Source organism: Pempheris klunzingeri, chromosome 19, assembly GCF_042242105.1.
Source record: "Pempheris klunzingeri isolate RE-2024b chromosome 19, fPemKlu1.hap1, whole genome shotgun sequence".
Classification (NCBI taxonomy): Eukaryota; Metazoa; Chordata; class Actinopteri; order Acropomatiformes; family Pempheridae; genus Pempheris; species Pempheris klunzingeri.
Window position 1 is genome coordinate 14,802,474 of NC_092030.1, and position 22,738 is coordinate 14,825,211.

The 22,738-nt window shown below is 40.1% G+C and overlaps 2 protein-coding genes across 2 annotated transcripts; both read right to left on the reverse strand.

Annotated features, from left to right (window-relative positions):
- Positions 1 to 2,162: 2,162 nt before the first annotated feature.
- LOC139219042 (sphingosine 1-phosphate receptor 3) lies at positions 2,163 to 3,308 on the reverse strand. The gene has a single exon (XM_070850816.1). The coding sequence runs from the start codon at positions 3,306 to 3,308 to the stop codon at positions 2,163 to 2,165; it is 1,146 nt and encodes a 381-aa protein (XP_070706917.1).
- Positions 3,309 to 17,682: 14,374 nt separating this feature from the next.
- LOC139219163 (zinc finger and BTB domain-containing protein 7C) lies at positions 17,683 to 20,719 on the reverse strand. Its single transcript, XM_070850966.1, has 3 exons — positions 20,000 to 20,719; positions 19,205 to 19,878; positions 17,683 to 18,765 (listed from the first exon to the last, which is right to left on the reverse strand). Exons 1-3 carry the CDS (start codon positions 20,717 to 20,719, stop codon positions 18,144 to 18,146), a joined length of 2,016 nt encoding a protein of 671 aa, XP_070707067.1. The 3' UTR covers positions 17,683 to 18,143.
- Between the last annotated feature and the right edge of the window lie 2,019 nt (positions 20,720 to 22,738).

Here is a 22,738-nt window from a genome sequence, read left to right on the forward strand (position 1 = left end):
ACTTCACCCAGTTCTTTGTGACATAATTTCATCAAATCTAATATCTTGGGAGAAGAGCAATGCGCTAGATTAAAAAAAAAACATTATGCTAAAGTAAGAATTCTTTTAAGATTAGTCTTTATTTCTGAGGAGCAAATCTGTAGAATCACCTCAGCAAAACGTGCAAAGTTTTGAACAAAGCTTATATAGCAGGAACAACTCCATACTTGAATCTCTCTGATAACATGATGATTAGCTGTGTGGTCTAAAGAAATTATACAACCAAACACACTGGGACACAATAAGAACATGGCTTCTTTCCAGATTTCTGTTGATGAAAATGTGCCTTTTATTTGTACAAATGGTATTTTTATTTCCCTTTCTCTCTCTCTTCAAAGTGCAATAGCTGATCTTCAATGGGGCATGCCTGTTCACTAGAGGTTGTGTTTTGCCCTGCTGCGTGTTGCTGCTTGAGACTACTGTTTTCTCTATCTGTCTCTTTCTCTTCCTCCCTCCCTCCCTCTCTATTATATATTATAAATGTATAATTTCCTGATTCTAAATATAAATCTTTGTCGGAGGGAATCACACAGAAACTCACTATTTTGGAACAGGTATAGTAAAAAAAAAAAAAAAAAAAAAAGGAAATAAAAACAAAGAAAGTCCAAATGATGTTTACAGATTTAATCTTTTGGTTGTATGGGTTTATCATTATTCTGTATGACTGTTGGCAATAAAACCGTGAATGTGTAGAATCCCTGTTGTTGTTTCTGACATAATAATCCATTGAATATTTCATTTCATATTGAATGTGGTAGACACAGCATTTAGCCACAGAACCATCACAGTTTCCTTTAAACTTTTTCTTTTGTGTGTTTGTTCATCCAAATTTAACATGCTTTCTCACTTACTTCTCGTGATATCTTGCCATGCAGAGTTTTTTCTGTATTTTTGCCCTCATGAAAATGATACACATTTGCAATTTGTGTACTAACCTTTAAGTTATTTTCCAGGAGGACAGAGGCAAAGACTGCATGTAACAAAGCCGAACTGCGCTCTCTACTGGCAACACTAGGCGATCCAGGTGGATCACACAGTATGGTGACTCTTTTTCTCCTTTATTCTATCAAAGCTAATATTTTCCATAATATGAATAGCTGCATGTAGTATGTTATTTCTGTTTCACATGCTGCATCCACATGCATCTTCCTTCAGTTTACCAGCGTCATCATGCCCTTAAAGTTGATACAAAACTTTTTCCACTTTTGGAATAATCAGACAAACGCACACTCACAATTTCAATTTTGGACTAAAATCAGGATTGAGGGGATTCTCTACAGATCATGCTGCATGTTGTGAAAACACGTGGTCAGCACTGAGGAAATGAATTACTGTTATTAACCAGGAGATGGAGCTCTGGTATCGCATTAAACCACTGGCGTTGAATGAACTGCAAGCAGTTATATTGATTGTACAGTCGCACAGTTCATTTTGATGCTTTTGATATAATGAAAAAGTTTGACTCATATACAATTAAAAATGCAGTTTTCATTACAGTAACTGCACAGTATACTGTAGTATTACTGAGTAAATGCAAAATTACAGAATAGAATACATTGAATAATAAATAATTCCCATTGTTTGCCATTACACTAATAGTTGTCTACAATCATTCTTCGTTACGTAATTTTTTCAGAACTATGATTGCAGGTGCTTTTTCACTTCTTGTTTTTCTTAGATAGAACAGATAAATGTTTTTTTTTCTGACAAATACAAGAGCAACACTCGTTTGCAAAAACCACACACCTCCAAAATAACCACACTGTGTCAGATGATGTAATGGATTTTTAGATGGTTATTTTCCTCAATTGTAAAATGTAAAATGAACAAATTAGAGACGCGTAGTTCTCACTGGACGGTGACAAAATATTACCTGCACTTGAAAAAGAGGTGGTCTCATACGTTTATCAGTCTAATGCATTGTGTGGACATTTTAATAAGCTTACCATTTATCGACGATGCAGATATATCAATATTAAGCACAAAGGAGAATGTACTGCCCTGCAGCTTCTGCTGAAAGTCTACGTTTCATTCAAGAAATCCTTCATTTTAGATCAATCACAGCTCAGTGAGCTTAAGGCCACCTTCGCCTTCCTACTGTAGATATATCTTGGTTCCTCATGTCAGTCTTTTCTGTCGTTTTCAAGGACGGCCTGAGCAGCCCCTCCTGCCACCACTGAGACCTCGCCATGGGCCGCGTCCACCTCCTTCTCCTTCCCCAGCTCTGCCTGCCTGAAGCACTGCTGGCCCTGGTTAGGGTTGTTCTGGCTACTCCACGACTTGCTCCTGCTGCGGCTCGGCTCCAGAGACTGTCTGTTCCCGCTGCCAGTCACGGAGACTTTCCCTTTGTAGCAAATGCCGCACACCAGACCCAGGAAGGCCCGTCTCATCTCGCGACTGGCCAGAGTGTAAATGACCGGGTTCATGGCTGAGTTGAGCACAGCCACTGCAATGAACCAGTCAGCCTTGTAGAGGATGGGGCAGCGCTGCACACATGCTACATCCACCAGGAGAAGTACAAAGATGGGTGTCCAGCAGGCGATGAAGACCCCAACTACGATGATGACAGTGCGCAGCAGGGACATCGCATGCTCGGAGTTCTTGTGCTTGCTAACCTTTCGGCTGCTGGACTTAACCAGGATGTAGATACGGGCATAAAGGACTGACATGGCTAAGAGCAAAATCATGAAAACTATGATACAGAAGGCTACATATTTCTTAGTGTAGAGAGGGAGGACTGTGGAGCAATCAGGGAGGTTGTCCAGGCAGTTCCAGCCTAGAATAGGCAATGCTCCGAGAGATATGGCAATCAGCCAGCAGGTCCCTATGAGCAGAAACACTCTGTAGTTCTTGTTGGCATCATAAGGCCTCATTTTAATCATAGTCAGGTGTCTCTCTATAGCAATAGCCAGGAGACTGAAAATGGAGGCACCAAGTGCAACAAACATGCTCCCCTCTCTGACAAACCAGAGAGCAGGTGAGAGCTGCAGGGTTTTCTCTCCTGACAGGAGCAGGTTGACCAGGTAAGCGACTCCAGCCAGCAGGTCGCACAGCGCTAAGTTGGCGATGAAGAAGTACATGCGATTGTGGAACCTGTGGTTTCTCCATATGGCCACCAGCACAGTGAGGTTCTCCAGGACGATGAAGCTGCATATGACGAGGAACACAATGGTTTTGGCGTCCAGAGTGCCACGGCTCGTGCCAAAGCTGGGCCGGTGGTCCAGCTTCCCTGTGTAGTTGTAGTGGAGGTATATCTGAGGGTTGATCATCTTCAAAGCACCAGCTGCTGACACTGGATGTCAGAAGTGAGCAAGGACTCCAGTGTCAGCAGATCTGCTGTGTTCAACTGCAGTGGGAGATGTGAGGAAAGTGAGATTCCTTACAAATAGCAGCCAATTCATGGCTCAATATATTACCAGTATCCAGTAATACACCAATGATCATGATTAAACTGAACAATCAAATTTTCCTTACTATTATGGAAACAAAAGCTCATTAAGACTAGCAAATACCTGCAGAAAACTTTAAAAATATATAAAGGAAACATATAATCTACAGCTTAAAATACACCAGGATGGTGTTTGTTTGTTTACACATGAATCTTGGCCTCTTGCCCAAACAACCAAAATGTAAATGAATCTTTTCAGACAAAAAATTAACTTTTACTTATAATCACAGTCACAATCTATAGACCTCACGCTAACTTAGACGTACGCAATGATGTAATTTACCTGTTAGTGCTACTCTAGTTTTCCACATGACGGCTTACCGTGCGGCGCAGGCAGTCAGGTTTCAGCTGAAGCTTAAACGCACGCTGAAAGACGCGCATGTCACTACTGAGATGCCTGCTGTCCACGTTTCCTCGATTTTAACGTTGAACTTAAGTATCTTCTCCGTCGCTTGGTGGAAGAAAGCAGCAGCTCCTCATCTTTTCTTTCACTGCTCTCCAGACTCCGGAGTTGGTCGACAGTCGGCTATGGAAGTCACACCCCCGCCTCCTCCCCTCGTTCAGGCCGGGCTGGAACAGCAGGGAGAGGGTCACTTCTAAGCACACCAGAGCCACGAGGTGTGTGGAGACTTTTTTTTTTTTAAAGACGTGTCACAATAATATTGTCTCAGACATGCCCCAAAGCCCTCCAGGAAGTGAGACTTGTGGGTATTATGCAAAATAGTGAATTAAAATAGTGAATTAACTTGGTTCTCTCTCATTGAAATATCTTTTTTGGATGTTTTGTGTAAATTAGACACGATTTCTTAGGATTTCAACTTGTTAGCAAGCTTTATCTTTCATATTCTCTCATTTCGAGGTCAGACATTGGTTAATGAACCAGTCAAACTATGACTATGAATGAGAAAGATTTAAACCAGCTATCCAGCTAACTTGAATGTTTAATGTAATGTAGCTAGCTAGCTTGACTGAATGTAAGCTAGCTGTTTAGATAGAGGTAAGCTAGGCTACATAGAGTAGGCAGAAACAGTAAATAGAAAGATTAGAGCAGTGCTTCCCAAACTTTTTATCTGGGGCCCCTCAATTCGCAGCAAGCCTTATTTAGAAACTGTGAGAAGGGCGAATTTTTGCATAAATTAACGTTCCTGGCCATTTTTACTGCCATTTCTGCAACAACTTAACTTACCATTCACTTTGAAGAGACATGTTTGATTAACCACAACTTCATTTTATGCACGTGCATAAACACATGTATTTGGGCAGGTTAACGGGCACTCATCTGCAGTTATTAGAGAGTTATTAGAAATACCAACTCAAAAGTGCACTGCAGGTATAAATCTCACATAAAAGACATTTGAAGAAATTCTAGAAACAAATTTGGCATCCCAGATAAAATCTCCTCTGACCTTCATGGGGGTCACGACCCAGTTCTTGGGAATGACTGAGAGTACTTTATTAATCCCAATGAGCAATTTTACCATTCAAGCAGGCAAGTCACATCAATGGCAGAAACAAATGAAGTGCGTAAGAAGCATAATACGATAAGAATCCATAAATAATATCACTAAACACAAGACACGAGACAGAATAAAATAAAACCTGAGAATAAAGGCTTAACTAAAAATAGGACCATACTTTCTAATAACAAAGTGCATAATGATATTATGTACAACAAATGCATTGTCTAGAGCTGCAAATGAACTAAAGCTAACTTTAACCAAAGCCACGTCCATTATAGCTGATTTTCCTTATGTTTCTGCTTGACATGTACAAAAAAGAGAAAGAGTGGTAATGCAATATGCTGTGAGAATTTAAGTTGAGGTGACTGCAGCCCATCCTTTGTTCTGGTCCTTCTGCTGTGACCTCATATCCAGGAAGGATGGGCAGGGCTGGCAGCAGGGAGGAGCAGAGACACAGATGATGACTCTTTGAAATACATGTGGCCAAGTGGAATCGACACTGCAGAGTTTTAAGACTTCCATGACTGAAACCAAACATGAAATAACCAAAATGTGACTAAAACAATAAATGTGATTTTCAAACGAGATCCAGAAATAGCTCATGAACACCATGCACTGTTCACTATGTGAACATGATTCAAACACTAAGGATCATATTGCTTTACTTCGTCCAGTTCCACACATTTATCTGCTTGCAATTTTCCCCAAACGTAGCACATAGTGTACTGTGTCACAGACCGAATCGTTAAATAGTAGATCTCTTCCAGTGTCTGTGGTTATTAACCCAGAGGAATGTTTTGTGTGGTTGAATAAACAGCTGTGGTCTGGCATTGGTCCATTAGCATTGTTAGAGTCACAATTCTCAGTCATTTCCTGCAGGTCACACCGTGCCAGCAGCAATGGGAAAATCTCAGGGAGAAAGCCAAATCGTTGCTCTGGACCCGCAACAAATCTGGGACCAATCACAGAGTGGGTCTGCGTAAAGGCAGCTGGATTAACAGACCGGGAACATGGTTGGAAAAACCTTGGGTTTTTCAGCAAACTACAGTGATGTGGGGCTCGCATCTGCATTTACATAAACTTTGAGCCAAATATGAAACCATCAGCAAGTACAAACCCATAATATGTGGTTAGAGTGAGTCTATGTCTATATGTATTCATAGACTGCTAAAGAAGAAGGAGGGTTTCCACTTTTGCAGGACCACCCTCACTAAAATTTTGTCGGCAACCACCTCTTTGGTAAAAGTGACGCTGAATTTTCCGGCCATCTCTGTCAGCAAGAAAGTAGTTTATTTACATTGCCCAGCATCAGGAGCTGTATGTCTCCCCCAAATCATCAATATACCATATGTGTGACTTCCTGCTATTATAATGCTATATTATTTAACTGTAAACCTACAAACTGCAACCCCTCATTTGAAAGAACTGTACTATATAACCTTCCTTGCCTCGCAGCTGGTAAAACCATTCCTCAGGGAAAGTTTCCACTACTCAACTACAGCCTGTCCTGGACATTATACAGTTTACATTTTATGTGTGACATTGTCAGTGGTTGGAAGACATATTCATATCATTTATTTAACTAAAGGCAATACCACACTGTAGGAATACTCCATTAAAAGTAAAAGCTCTGCATTAAAAATGACGCAAGTAAAAGCACAGAGGTAGAGCAAAATGTTCTGAACAATCAAAACTAAAAGTACTGATTATGCAGAAGATTATACATGTTGTACAATGTATAAGATTTAAAAAGAAGTTTGATGTTGCAGCAGATCAAGGTGAAGCTATACCTAGTTGTGTACGGTTGGATATTTTCATCTATAAAGTAGTCATATTCTGCAAAGTAACTAATATTTACAACTGTAAAAGGTAAAAGTACATTCAACTAACAACTCATGACACAGGCCACAAACATATCAGGATATTCATATATTATTAATCATAATGCATAAAAGCAGTGCACACTCACAAATACCTACACGTATTCGAAGGACATTCATAATTGATTATAATGCAGTTTATGTGACTGTTAACATAATAGCCTCTCATTGAAAGCAGAGAAGTAATGGTTAAATGAGAGTGGCCGGATAAGATAAAGATAAAGGCCCTGTGCTTTAGTACTATAAGCACATTACAAAATCTATTTGGCTGGCATCACTGTAGCCATTACTTTGGCGGGGTTTGCCCTGTTCAAGCTCTCAACCCTTCATTAGAGTGCAAGAACTGGGGTCAGAGCCGTGGGCAGTGGGCAAATTCATGTGCAATTACATGACAACCCTGCCTTTAATTTCACCCTCGCCATTTTGAGGCAAAAACACACCCCATGAGTCTGGGCTGCAAAATCTGAGGCGGACAGTCCCCTCCTGCCCTGTGGTTTTGTGGCGGCAGTATTTCAAGGCATGGCGGTCTCTTGCATGCAGTTTAACAGAACAAGGCCTCTGAGACTTTTCTGAGGCATAATTTCAGCTGTTGCACAGTTTAGTCTAGGACCTGCCAACTTTAGAAGGCCACACAAACAGAAATAGGTCTGCAGTTCTGTCACTTCCTCTTGCTACATTGATATTTAATGCTCTTACCTTTAGTTCTTAAGTGCAGCGCTTTTCATTTTCCATTTCATTTGATTCCAGCTGAGAGATTAATCGAATGGTTTTATTCAGCTTCTGCCAATTGGTCTAACTTCAATAATACTAGAGTGGCTCATCTACAGACTATCCAGTGTCAAACTGGCTGACATTACCATACAAGCATAAATTTAATGGACTGAAATCACTTAACACTGAACATGGAAAAAAACCCAGAAGCCACAGATTTTCTGTTGTAGAGTCATTTTGAGGGCTTCCGTGATAATTGCATGGTTCCCAGCCAAGGTTACTGCCTGCTCTGCTGCATGTGAGCACACTGAATATTTTCCTCACCTTCACATGCACATGGCAACAAAATATCAGAAATACATATTGATATATACCAGTACCATTCAAACCAACACCACTCAAAAATTTTATAAATTAAATCAATAAATTAAAAATTAAAAAATATATAATATTTAAGCTTCCCATTTGTGCTTCCCATGTGTAGATTTTTACAGTGATAGTGTCTCAAAATTATTGTGATTGATCTGAAGTTTTTTTGGTTTAATAATGCACCATTTATAAAGGGTTTATACTTGTGACCCCATCAAATATTTATTTATGCTTTATCAAGCAGTTAAGCCATTGACATTTCTCTATGTGATTTAGGCCATTACTGTTGCTTTTAACAATTATTTTCCATGTAAAGATACAATGAAATGATGCCAATTTGAGCAGAGAATGAAGCCTCACTGTGTGTGCTGTAATCTGAGATTCTCTGTCTTTCTCTTTCCAGGTTGGCCTGTGAATCATTCACTGAGCGAACACATAGCACGTCAAAACGGAGATGGAAAATGAGTCAGAACTGCTGCCCAGTGACAGACTCAGCTAAGCTACTGAGCTAATATAATAACACAAATGCTAACCGAAGTTCTCGTACAGCGGCTGTGTACAGAACAAACGAGAAACGCAGTGGAGCTGTGAGTGGAGAAGAGGTGAGGTAAGAACAAATGTGGGGTTCAGTTTCAATTGGCATAGTTTTTCTTCTATGGTTTTGCAATTATATCTTCAGTTGGTAGAATCGGTAAATTAAATCAGAAAAGACTTTCTGAGTACATGTGAAAGTTTAGTGTATGTTGGTACTATTATAGCTTTCAGGAGAACTTTGTGGTTACATTTTACAGTAGAATGCCGAAAGGGAAGTTTGATTGGTCGCTTCAGTGTCAAACTACTTTTCTTAGCAGTTCTTCATATGGTAAATGCAGCTCCTTATTTAATTTAACACTGTCTTGACCTTATGTTTAGACTTTACTTTACCCTGATAAGTTGTCAGTCAGGCTACTGTAAGTTACAACTGCATTAGGTAGCGAGTCGTTTCCTTTCCTCTTTGTTGAGTGCAGTTGCATTGGACTGTCAGACAGTTAATGTGATTGTACAGCAATTGCACATTTATCACGAGGTTGGCCAATGCTTTTCTTTCCCAGGCCCATTAGGTTTACAGTACTCAGCATATGCAGTATCTATTGATGTCCAGCAGTCATCGGTCGTAGCCTGACTTAGTGCTGAATGCAGGGCTATTACATGCGCATTAACCATGGAGAGTTGATATAAAGTTCATATAAAACCCCAAATATCACAGTCTTGCATTATATCACTCTGTCTTTCCCCACACTTCCTCTTGTCCTTTTCCTTATCACATCACTTGAACCAAACGTAACCTAATGTATAATAAATAACTAAATGAGAATAATTTTAAAAACTATTTTCAAAAACTTTAAAAACCTTTAAATCATTAACTACTCATGAAAACCAAAACCATGAGCAAATACTGAGGAGCCACATCATATTGTTTACTTAGCGATCCATCCCAAATCAATGTTTCTGTCATCACTGCTGTTCATATTTAATTGATTTCATAATGCTATAACCATAAGAGCATATTCAGAGCCAGCCTATGTCTAAATTATACCAACAAAAGCATCAGTTAAGATGTTCATATTGCTTATTTGCAGAAGTCAAACAACATTAGTTTTATATAACAAGATTATCTTAAGTTAGATGTACTGTCGGATCAATGTCCTGTATCTCCATTTACGTCCACTGGACACTGAAGTGTTGCAAACAAGCATGGTAGGTGTTGCTGCACGAAATTATGCAATATGTATCTTTATCTAACTAATCTAATAATAATCCTGTCTCATGGGGACTTGAATGCAGAGTAAAATAAATAACTTTGAAAAAAAAAAGTTTGTCATTTGAGCCCCAAACATACATTACTGGTATGATTTAAGCTGATTCTTTGAAAGAATCTTTATGATGTCTTCCTGTTGGTGGAATCAATAAAACCACTCTTTAGCTACATAGGAAATTACTAAGACGCATACTAAGTGTTCAGGAAACCATTATAATCTGACTTACAAAATGTAGGTATACATTAGGCTATTCTACTAACTCCTGAACCACACATAGCGTAACACAGTGTCTTTTGTTTATCCCTTCCAACTCGGAAATGCTGTTAAACACACCACACAGCTATTACTTTAAAACTGATTAGTAAATCTAAAAAAGAATCATTACTGATGTTTCAGCTCAAGCTCATTTATATGTTGACTTGTGTCAGCAGATTCTGTTATTGTTAGTTAGACATCAAAATATGAGGGATAGGATTTGGTAATTAGGAAAAACTAAACATGAGTAAAATTGCAGTAATGTCTAACGTTACTCCAACTGAGTGACACAGGGTGATGTCACGTAAACAACTATTCAGACCCCCAGACACTTTCTCTTTTCCAAACAGGTTTTTCCCCCGACGGCTGCCCATGAGTGGTTTGTGAGTGTGTGTTGTTTCCTGCAAGAAGTTGATCACATGGATCAAAATGTCCAGTAGTATTCTTTGAAAAAATCCAATTTTAGCAATGCGGTAAAGCTCGACCTGAAAGAGAAAAAAAAATTACACAGTATTATGAGTTATTGTGGCTCCATCACTTCATTGTTAAAGATACAAATGATAAACTGTACAAGCAGAATCAGTCCTCATGGAGACATTTATTTTGTTGTGATATTCTCCAGTAGATGTATATTGTATCTTGTGTCCTGGGACATTTGTCATGATCAAGATGTTAATGACTCGTTGACCTTAAAGGTGAAAATGCTTTGTATAGTAAAACCTTCCAGCTGGAGATCCCTTTTCCAAACTGTATACATATTTCATTAGAGGCCATATGACTGGTGCCTTACTGACCTTGGTTCTCTCAGATGATACACACACACACACACACACACACACACACTAGCTCAGTCTGCCATTGAGGACTGTGGAAAGATTGTCTCAGAGTCAGAGTGATTATCAGGTGCCAAAGATCAAAAAGACTTAGTGGACTTAGTTAATCAAACAAGTATTTAGCCCTCGGCCTTCCCCACTGAACATTAACTGTTAATACCCTTAATAATAACCCTTACTGTGAATTCAGGTGATACTGATCAAAGATTACTTTTCCTAGAAGAGCTGTGAGGAAGCTGCTGTGGGTTTGCTTTGGCTAAAAATAATGTAGGTTGCTGTGCTCACATTTCTGAAAACATCAACAGCTAGCGTCAAAGAGCTGAATGACCATCAAGATTATTTATCACATGTAATCATATAAGGTACACAGTGAAATGTGATTCTACCAGTTTCTCCAATTTGTGCATTAAAACAAGACAGAATGTGTGATGGGGGGTGCAGTGACATCATTTAGGATCCTAGTGGCCTGATGGTAGAAGCGCTTCCTGAGCCTGGTGTGTCCGGTACCGGTTCCTTCTTCTGAACCACAGTAGGGAGAGAAGCCATTACCAGGGTGTCTGGGATCCTTAATGTGTCTGCTGGCCTTATTCTTACAGTGCCTGATGTAGATATCCTTTAGGCACGGTATGTTCAAGGTCCCATTGCATTGTTGTCCAATGTCAACTGGGATTGGCTTCAGCCCTTGAAGCCCCTGGAGTCCCTGGAGCTCCCGTTGCTGTGTTTTGTGCTACCCAGGCATTCAGTGCACAGTTCCTAGTGCTCTTAAGTGCATCTTTTGACATAATCACCATATAATTCAATACAAATAAATTCTTTAAATAGTAATAATAATGTTATTAAGTTCCATCAGCACTGAAATATTTGGAGCACTCAGTACATTTGAAGCTGCTAACTTTCTAATTATGTCATACATATTGTTTCTTGTATTTCAGATCTTGTCACAGACGAACTGTTGCTTTTTCAAGGCCCTTTGTTTTGAAGGTGTTTCCTCATTGGCCCCTCAGAATCCCCACAGAGAACATCAGACTGTGTTACCTCCAACAGCCCCTGTGGTCTAACTTGTAGCTGCATTGTCACACAGCTTCCTCAGAGGATGTCCCATTAGAAGTGCTTTGTGTGCAAACATAACACACACACAAAACCAGACACAGCAAGGACTGCTGTTTGTGCCACTGCAAGCCTTAGCGGATCATCAGGGTGTTGACTAAGTAACAACAAAAAGAGGAACCCAGAAAGGACTGCAGGTTAATAGGTCAGGAAGTCACACATTAGGAGGGTTAGAGTTCCGAAATCTTTGTCTTGTAGATGTAACTTTTCCACAGCTAACTGCCCTTGACTCACACACCAGTTACTGAAGGCTCTGACTGACGACTGAGACCACCAGGCACAGTTCACAGGCAGCCATTTTATCAGATAACAACAGTTCAGCTCCCTGAATCACATTTTTTTATTCATGACAAGGTGTTGTGTAGACAGATTAGGCCAAGTAAGACCTTAAGTTGCTGAGAAGCTCTGTAAATCCAGCTGTTGGCTGATAATTCTCTGTAAATTTGTCACTATGAGGGACACACTACGTCATCTGATCCCTTGTTAAGCCAGGTCAGTTTTACTGGACACATGTCAGTTTTCTAGCTAGGGTCTTTTTTTTTTATATATATATATATATATATTACAGTAATGGGATATATTTAATGAGCTACTTTTTATTGAACTGAATTATTGTTGAGGTAACTTTTGGTGTTTTTGATCTACTAAACATAACTGGCCATAGCAAATGAATAGCACTGAAAATAACACGTGGATTTTTTTTTACTTGAAATAGTCCAAAACCAACCAAAAAATAGATTATATGGTAAGTTCAGTAGTGACAGTGTGGCTGCACGATATCTGTACATCCAAAGGTACATTTATTGGGAATCTACTCTGGCTTTTACCTGTAAATCCACTGTTTTCTTTTGTTGTAGAAACAGAATCTCTTGTGCACAGAAAGCAGCAACTAACCCACAATGGAGTTGTGGATGTAAGGAGTTAAAAGCAAGTGCTCCTCACAGAGAAAGCACTGACAGCTGCTGAGTCTGGACATTAATCTGAAACATGACTCATCATTAATAACACGTTTAATCGCTACCGCAGGTCATTCCTCCCATCAGCCATCAGACTCTTTAACAGCAGCATCACTGGCTGATGTTAATACACTGAGAAACAGTCCATAGTCACTGCATGGTAGCTAATTGGCACTGTTTCACTCATAATTTCATATACCTCTCGTACATTTATGTTCATAGTGTAAATATTTATTTATAATTATTACAATATATGTTTATCTACTATTGCTTATTTTTCTACTGTTGCTTATATTATTTCTTTTTCTTTTTCTTTCTACCGCTGCTTATCTTGCCCCTGCCTTTGTTGCTGCTGTAACGTGTGAAAGTTCCTCCTATGGGGGATCAATAAAATCCATCTAATCTAATCTAATACACCAAAGTGGTAATTGGTCCATATATGATAGCTTTTTTTCTTTTTTAGTTATTATAGTCTTTTTCCTTTGACTGAGCCAGCGGCTGCTGGGCATATTGCGGATTTTAACAGCTTTGATTACGTGGATAGTTTATTCTGCTGTAACAATATCTCTATTCAAGTATCAGATTTAATGCACATCTTATTTTAAGCATCAATATACATGCACACATCTCCGTGAGCTACTTACAGTCATATTAGAGAAGGGAAGTTTTTTTTTACCCAGAAATATCTTTTGAGCAAAACCCGTCAACGTGAACCACAAAGCAATTTGTCAAGACATTTTCCTGTCAGTAGTATTGTTTTAGTTTAGTTTTAGTTCAGTACAAGTTTAAGTGAAAGGACACTGACTAAATGAGGTCAAATTACATAAAGGTCCTTTTAAATTGTTCCATCAGAGCAAATGGCTCCAGGTCCCTTTAGAATAATACTTTGCAAACTTAAACCTTGTGCTGGACGCCCTAACAAGTTATTACAGAAAGACCCTCTCCTGCAGGAGTTTGAATTCATTGAAAAAATACAGACATTTTCCCTCAGGCTATTGCTCCCCGTCACATTTTATGAGTTTCTGCTCACTCCATTACTGTAGATGTGTGGTTTATCACAACAGCCATTCATCACATCAGTAACCCCTGTGCAAAGAAATAAGTGAAACCATCAGGAAGCAGCTGCTGCAGACTGTCTGCCCTATGTGAATGGATGTGGTTTGTGCTGTATGTGTGTCCTTTGTGTACTTTACTGTATTTTATGTCTTCTATTATCTTTCTATTATGTTGTCAAAATTTTACCACGTATTCCAGCCCAACACATACTTGTTACACATGTGACTCATTGTTTATGCCTCTGAGGAACTGTATTTCACCATGAGGGTCTGAAGTCAAATAACTTTCTGACTTGCGATTCTGTAGGAGACAATTTTAAACCTTTAGCGCCCCCCAGAGGGATGAAGCCAGGATGGAAGGGATGTTTTACACAGCCAATGAGAGTTTGTTACTTTAATGAGCCAGGAAAATCATTTGAATGGTAAATGGTCTGTATTCATATAGCACCTTTCTAGTCATTTCGACTACTCTAAGCACATTAGCAATTTTACATCACATCCTCATTCACCCATTCACACATCATTCATTCAGGAGGAATCTAAGTTGGAGGAGACTATTCTTTCACACACATTCACACACTGAAGCTATGCTTCAGGAGCAAGTTGGGGTTCAGGCTTAGCCAAGGACACTTCGACATGCTGACCCATAGGATCGGGGATCGGACCAGCAACCTCCCGATTGATGGATGACCCACTCTACCTCTGAGCCACAGCAAATAGTGAAAAATCATGACCAGTAGTTTTAAATGTGCCATTCTTATATACAGACATGTATTTGCGGCACTTGGACATCAATTTCAGTAATTCATTCAGTTTATTAAATGTAATATTGTGGAGTCAGATAAACATATTATTTTTGATATTCTTTAACAGGGACAGTACCACTGGTTTTCCACTAGAGGTCAGGGCAAAGAAACAGAAGACTCTTGTACTGTATTGTATGAAGCACAGCCAATGAAATTAGCACTAAGAGTCATGAAAAGCCTTTTGTGAGAAAACAAGTTGAGTGTTGTAACCAAATGTTGGGAAAAAAAAGCAGTCTTCAACTTGCTTTGTGGTAATCATGCATTTAGAGGACAAATAAACTCTCTCTCTTGACTGATTCGACGGTAAAACATTAAAGCCACAGGGTCAGAATGACCAAACAGGACTGAGTGAGTCTCAGCAGCAGGATTATCAGTATTGTTAAATTATTCATTGAGCCATTAATTATTATGTGTTTGATGCATTAATAACTTGATTATTAATTGTGTAATGACTTCATAAAATAATTTTTCACTGAAATCAGTCATACAGAACTTACTCGTATACAGAATATTGTTGGAGCATTCTAATATCCAAATTTGCTTGACACTTTTTTCCCCCTAAAAGACTAACGTAACAGTGATGTAATTAATAAGTTCTATTTTATTTGATTCTTTGACACATTTAGCATATCAGATGTGTCCCATCCATTACAGCTTCCTGTTTGTCCGTCCATCTGCTTGTCCCTCATCCTCAAACATTTTACCGCATTCTCTCTGTATGTTACTATTAATAATTGATGATAAATGTGCATTTCATACATACTATTTATGACAGCTTTTGTGTGGTCTAACATCACAGTAAATCCTACCTACCTATTAGGCTCCAGCTGAGGAGGACCTTCTGTGGGAGTGAACAATATGCAGCATAGTGGCTGGTAGTGTAGAGTGCCCACTTTATCAAAGAGTACACTTGATTTACCATGTGACGCTACTTTTGCTCACCCTATATAATAACAAATTAAGCAAGCAATTAAGATTTAGGATTGGAAGCCAATAAGGTCCCACCACTGCCAAACTAAATATGTAAGTTTAATTCAATTTGCCATGAAGCTTATCCATAAACGCCTAAATAACCAGGCTCCTCGATGCTCAGTGATTAAGTGGCACCTCTTAGGGTTTCTGTGGGGAGCTGTAAGGTGCCCTTTTCTAAATTGTCCTTTGGACAGCCTCTTTCTCTGTTCAGGGGATCAATTTGTGGAACTCTTCACCCGCAGTTCAAAATAGATAATAACTGGGACCATTTTAAACTCACTTTGAAACAGCTGTTAAAGAGTGTTTGTGTTTTGCACCATGTGAGTTCTTTGCAATTTAAGGAACCATCCATGTATATAAATGCTGTTTGGTTCAAGTAATGCAATTGTTGTAAATACATATGAATGACTCTCAGATTAATGCCAGCTATAATAGACAATAAAACGCCATAAACTACCAGTTCATTTACCACCAAATCATGTTGTGCACAAGTAGCATAGTTTCATGCAAAATGCAAAAATGTAAGAAAAAAATCTACACCTGATTTGGTTAAATATTGCACTGACTCAGTACTGGTTTCAGTGTAGGTGTTATTATTCATACTGCTGTTTACCCAAACTAAACTCGTGATTGTTAATAGTATGTTTCCTTAGTATGTTTTATTGTCATAATCATATTGTTTTGTGCAACTAATTTGTGTTTTAATACTTGCGCTTTGTTGAAAACAACCAAATTTTAGTTATGTTTTAGTTATTTTTGTAGTTATTGTTTTACATGCATTTACATACAACTTACTTTGTCTGTCTGACTGGCTGTCTACCAACCTAACCTCAAACCATACGCCTCTTCCTCTCCTAACCTGACCATAACCTTAAAACCAAGTCTTCACCTCGAGCAATGCTTTAAAAAAAATGGAGACTGACCAAAATGTCCTCACTTTCCAAATATGCCCTCACTTAGCAAGGTCTAAATCCTGAGTTGGTCCTCGGAAAGAATACAAACGTGCGCACGCATAAGCACACGCACACACACACACACACACTTTTATGAAAAATAACACTCTCAAACATGAGCAAAGTTCAACATTTAGTGTCTTTATAAAACAGATTTGCAAAATATAGCCAAGGCTCATTCATTTAAATACACATAAATAGCAAGAAAATACTTTCCCATTTCAATTCAAATCATTTTTGAACTTCTTTATACACAAATCAGAGATGAACATTATATGAAAGGTGGGGCTGAAACCCTCTTGGTTTGATGCAGCAGAAAAAACACAAGCATACTGTATAGCTAAAGCGGCAGTTGATTAGTCAGAAATATACATACTCATTAAACATTAAAACAACGTCTTATTCAAGTCTGTGAGATATCAAAGTACACATCTTTGGATGGATGCCTCAAAGTCTTTTAAGAGCAATATATATATTTTTTAACATCATCAGCAATGCAATCGTATTTAACACCACCATGGCCAAAACGCTTGTCTATGTACAATAGTGCAGACGAGGAGGTTTAAATCAGAACAAGGCAGTGGAAGGATAATAACACATTATCAAATATCCTGATTCATTAGACTTCAAGTGGGTTCCCTTTGTTTTGGAGTATTATTAAATAACCATTTGAGAATCAAACGTACTTGCAGGACATGTGCCAGACTGAGCCCTGATGTAATAAACCTTTTTTTAATTTTTTTTTTGTTTTTTGTTTTGTTTTTTTTAAGCACTGGTCCTTTTTTAACACTTAAACACAAGTATCCAAAATAAAACTCACTGTGATTTGATTGGATGAAGGCTTATTTGTCTATTAATTTATGTAAAGTTTATTGTATTTATTTATGTCTACTCCACTTCCCTGTCATTATAAGACTGACATGTTATAGTAACCTTTTAATACAATAAACGTTTCATTATTTTTGTACATGTAATCATTTGTTTTACATTCATCATAGTCACTAATTCAGCCATGTAACAATTACAACAGGTCCTGCTCTGGGTGTAGATTTATATCTTCTTGCATATGAATACTTTTAAGTACAAAAGCCTCATCTCACCTTGTGTCAGAGGACATTGTAAATTTATGTAGTTTTTGAATTACATTTTAGACAATGTAGATAAATAATGCGAATTATATATATAACAGCATTCCGATATGTTTTCCTCATTAGCAGTGTCAAACTGTCTGCCTCTTCTTAAATGCTATCAAAAAATCTGTAAACATTCACAGGGCTGAAACAATTATTCAACATGACATCTGTGAAATTAATTAATTAGACTGTGTTTTTCCCCCATCAAAAGTCTGGTTTACTACTGCCACATCAGCAGGCTTTAAAAGGTTCATTGATCTCACTTTTTCGCTTTTTAAAAAGGTGCTTTAGCTTCCTGGAGCAGAACAGACACAGAGATTAAAGAGACACTCTTCTCTTTTTGTTTTTTTCTTCCACAGACAGCAGATCATTTGGCCGGTTCAGGGATGGGTGGAGCATGATCCAGTCTCATGGTCCAGGGGTCAGAGGTCGCAGCATAAAATGGAGAGTGGGTAAGCACTTCTTCTCCAGCCAGAGCGAAGGCAAATACTCCCCTCTGCCTACCTGCTCCTGCCTTCACCTCCTCTGAGACATGCTTCCCCTCTGCTCGCCGTTCCTCTCTGCTCTCCCCGCCCGCACCGTCCCCACTCTTAAATCCTAAACCCCTGCTCCCAAAGCCAAGCATCTCCCCAAGTCCCTGACTTTTGACTCCCTGGTATGCAGGGCTTAACCCGTTCTCCTCAAAACGGTTGGTGGCAGCTGTGGGGGGGCACAGGAAGTTGCTGGTGGGTGCGGACCGCCAAGCAGCTGGCTTTCGTCCTCGCCGGGGGCGTGAGATGCGGCAGCTCTGCCTCTTGATGTGTCGATGTAGGTGGTCGGACCGTGTGAAGCTTTTGTAGCAGTGCTCGCACTGGTATGGACGGACGCCCGTGTGGATACGCAAGTGGTTCTTCAGGTCGTAGTTGTGGACAAACTTTGAGTTGCAGTGAAGGCAGATATAGGGGCGCTCACCTGTGTGCTTCCTCATGTGGATCTTGAGTTTGTCTTGTCTGAGAAAAGAACAAAACCACATGTTTTCACATGTGGGTGGAAAGGTTAACACATAAATTAAAACACTGCATTTCCTTTCCCTTTTATATCTATTAAAAATAAGTTTGAAAGCCAGTAAAGATGTTTTGTCTTCACCGGCAACATTAAAGTTCTGCTCTAAAATACAGATGGAAAATGTGCCAAAACAGGAGGATGTAGTGAGATATCAGTATTGCAAAGAAACCAGTGGAGGGGGCTTTCCACTTCAAGCTCTTTGATATTCAGGTTTGGTGAAAACAGATTAACCTCAGTCAAAAGAGCATGGGGTACTTTTCCATTAACCCTGCTGATTTTCATAACCTCGTGCTTTGTAGTCAAAACGCACAGGAAGATCTGAAGATGATCTCTGTGTGCCTTCAAACACGTATGCTGAAATAATATAAGAGCTGCTTCACATACCTGGTGAATCGTACTTCACAGATAGTGCACATGTACGGTTTCTCGCCAGTATGTGTCCTCATGTGTCGTGGCAGTTTCCCAGCTCCTTGGATGACCTTGTTGCAGATAGGACACTGCTGAGACGCTTTGGGCTTCATCTTCCTCTCCTCCTCCAGCTGCCAGGGAGGTAACAGTGCCCCCAGGTGGGACGCGGAGCTCAGGAAACTCAGGTACGATCGGAAGTCGGCTTCATCCTTTATCGGACCCAGAGCGTGACCTTCGGGCGGCACTGACCCAGCGTTCATGGTGCTGCCGAGGCCCGAGCCGACAAACTCTTTCAGGAAATTGCTGTGGAGCAGACTGAGAGGGACTTCTTCCTTCATCTCCTCCTTTATGATCTCTCTTTTCACAGCGAGATCAAGGGGCCTGGAGGCCTCAAGTGGTGCAGAGGTGGGGAAGGAGTGGGGGAGCCTGGCCTGCGGTGAGGCTCCTGTGTGGGGATGCTGGTGGTGGTTGGGGTTCATGAGCTGCTTGGGGAAGGCCGGGAACTCTGTGGCCCACATGGAGGGGTAGAAGCCTGGAAGGAGAGGAGAGAAGTTGGCCCTCCTGTCCAGTGTTGACATACGGGGGTACAGCCCTTCCTGAAGGAGAGACTCAATGGAGAAATCCTTCAAAGCCCGGCTCTCCATTGTCTCCTGCAACACAAGACAGCATCATAAGCCTTTAAAGTCATAGTCATTTAAATAGTCATTTAAAGTCTTGCCATGAAAATACAAGATTAGTAGCACAAGTAACATACTATCCAGTGAGGTATACCTGTTTTCCTCTCATGGCGTCTGGAGACAGCGACTGGGACGACTGTCTGTGCAGCCCAAACTGCTGGTGGAACGTGGACGTGCTGGGAGGTGGCGAGTGCTCTGTCCCCAGGGGCGTCTGCTCCCCCCGGCTCTCTGACGACTGCAGTGACCTCTCACTGACATTGTCCTCCTCCTCCTGCTCGTCCTTCCTCAACCTCACGTACTCCTCTTCGTCCTCCTCTTCCTCCTCCTCCTCCTCATCTTCCTCCGCATCCTCCTCTTCCTCTTCATCCTCTTCTCCCTCCTCCACTCTCCCTCCTCCGCCACCTCCACCCCCGCTGTCCATGATCTCCAGGCAAACGTTGATGATGCAGGGGATCTCCAGCATCTGAGCTGCATTCAGGATCTCTTTAACATTGGACGCCGTCACAGTCAGAGTGGAAGTGTAGGCAAACTCCAGGATGGCTGTGAGAGACTCCGGAGCCACAAAGTCTATTTCATACACGGCCGCCGTGTGATGGTGATCCCCGCCATCAGTGGCCACTGTGAAGAGCTTCTTGAAATACTGGCTGCAGGCGGCCAGAACAGAGCGGTGGGTGCGGTACTCCTGGTCACGGACGATGAGGATGACATCGCAGAGCAGCCCATCACGACGCTGCTCATTGAGGCTGCAGAGGACATCACTGCTGTGATTCGGGAAGGGAATCCCAATCAGGTCCTCTTCTCTGTGATGAACCATTCTCCTCTCTCTGTCTCTGTTGGTTATCTAGATATAAGGCAAGAACAACAAACCGTTAAGTGACACTTAAATAATAATGTCAAAGTCAAAAAGATATTACTCTGTGGAACCCACATTCTCCATTAATCCTCACTTGTACGTTTATTTGTACTGTAATAGTCCTCTCTCTGTAATGTAATGTCATGAAGCTGCTTAGCATTTGCTGGTCTGAAAGACAAATTCTCCTGACAATCTTTCAAAGGCCATTTAACACTTACAACAGTTTGAAGGTACTTTGAGAATTCTTTATGACTCTTTTGTCTCTCTGGATCAAAAAGCATTCAGTCTGACTTTGGAAAATATTTTCAACATATTTCCCAGCTCTCTTTCCGAATCCAGAAAAGATTACTTGTTTTGTGCAAAATAATAAATAAATAATAAAAGAAAATAGCACTAATGTAGACAATATTTGATGGTAAAACTTTTAAATTTGTAACATTTGACATGTAATGAATGTCACAGTGGTGCTGTCTTGGTTTATGTTATAAACTAGAGCCATGACTTTTGAAAGAAGTAAAAAAAAAAAATAGACTTATTCTGCAGCTGTTAGAATATTTTTTGTTTCCCATTGAGAGAGGAGTCTTTGAGAAATCTGGAAATGCATGGGGAATGTCTGCACAGATTAACTCGAACATGTCCTTTTTGATTTCCTGTTGGCATTTGATGATTGGTCACAGTCATTTTCACAATGACACAAAGCAACGAATGACAGTTCTCTTAAATCAACATAGTGGATCTTAAATCAGCAAAGTCATTAACATGAACATTTTTAGTTATCACAAGGATGAAGCAGATTTTGAGTGTGCGGCAGTTATGGGAGGATGAGGAGGAAGTGCCAACAAGAAGCTGATGAGGGCACGTTAAAGCAAGTAATGATACAGTGTCTAAGACACCGATTTAAAGGGTGCATTAGGAGTGGCCCACGGCGCGGCTCAGTCCTGCACCTCAGTTCGAAATGGAGTCTAACTGCTAACAAGCAGCATCCATTCATTAGATGAAGGATTTTCAAAAAGCAATATATGAATAGATGGAGGCTCTTATCCGAAGTTGATATTGTTCACACAATGAGTGACAGTCTAGCTTTATTAAAATATACTGTAGGCATGCTTGTTTGTGTGCCATCTGTGCAGCAAAGGCAACAAGTGGTAAATACAGCATGTCTCATTTTGAGCAAACATCACATTGGGTAATATTTATTCTTGAATGTGCTATCATGATTTCTTGTAGGAATGACTGTGTGAGTTAAAAATGGGGAAACCCATCATTTTGATAAGACATTAAATAGAGCTTGTTTTGTTTTGTTTGACACTTAAACTCGGAATGAGGTTTGATGATAGTGGGCGAGAGCTTCTGTGATAATGAATGTAATGTCCATTCCCTTTGTCTGTCTCTACCAGATATGAGCACGAAGCAAGCTGATACCCTCATTTTAACAATACAGTTCGTGATTGGGATGTGGTGAGAAATGAAGAGAACGACAAAAGAGGTCAGATTGTACTCTAGATACTGTATCCTGTCAAAGTGCTTACTTTGCAGTCTATCCTCTCCACACACATTTGATTTACAGCACAGTGACTCAGAGCTTGATATGGCAGATATTACCTCCTGCACAGACAAATCACTTTTCTTAAAACCTTCATTCCACAGCTGCCTGAGTTCCTACCTGTTGATTCACTGCGCTGTTGTTTACAGTTACAGTGATAAAACTTCCTCTGGCAGGGTGCTCATTCATTCACGTCTATGAATAGAGATTAAACTTAGCCATCCACACTTGGTGGTCACTGGAGGCATGTGTAGATAAATACTTTGAAGCGGGCCCGCTCACCACAACTGCATTGTTGACTGGCTCTAAATGGGCCAAGGCTGAAGCCGCACAGACTTACACACACACACACACACACACACACACACACCCACGAGTGTCTTTCTTTCCCTTTTGTGCTGCAGCGGATCACACCAGAGGAGGAAAAAATACAAAAC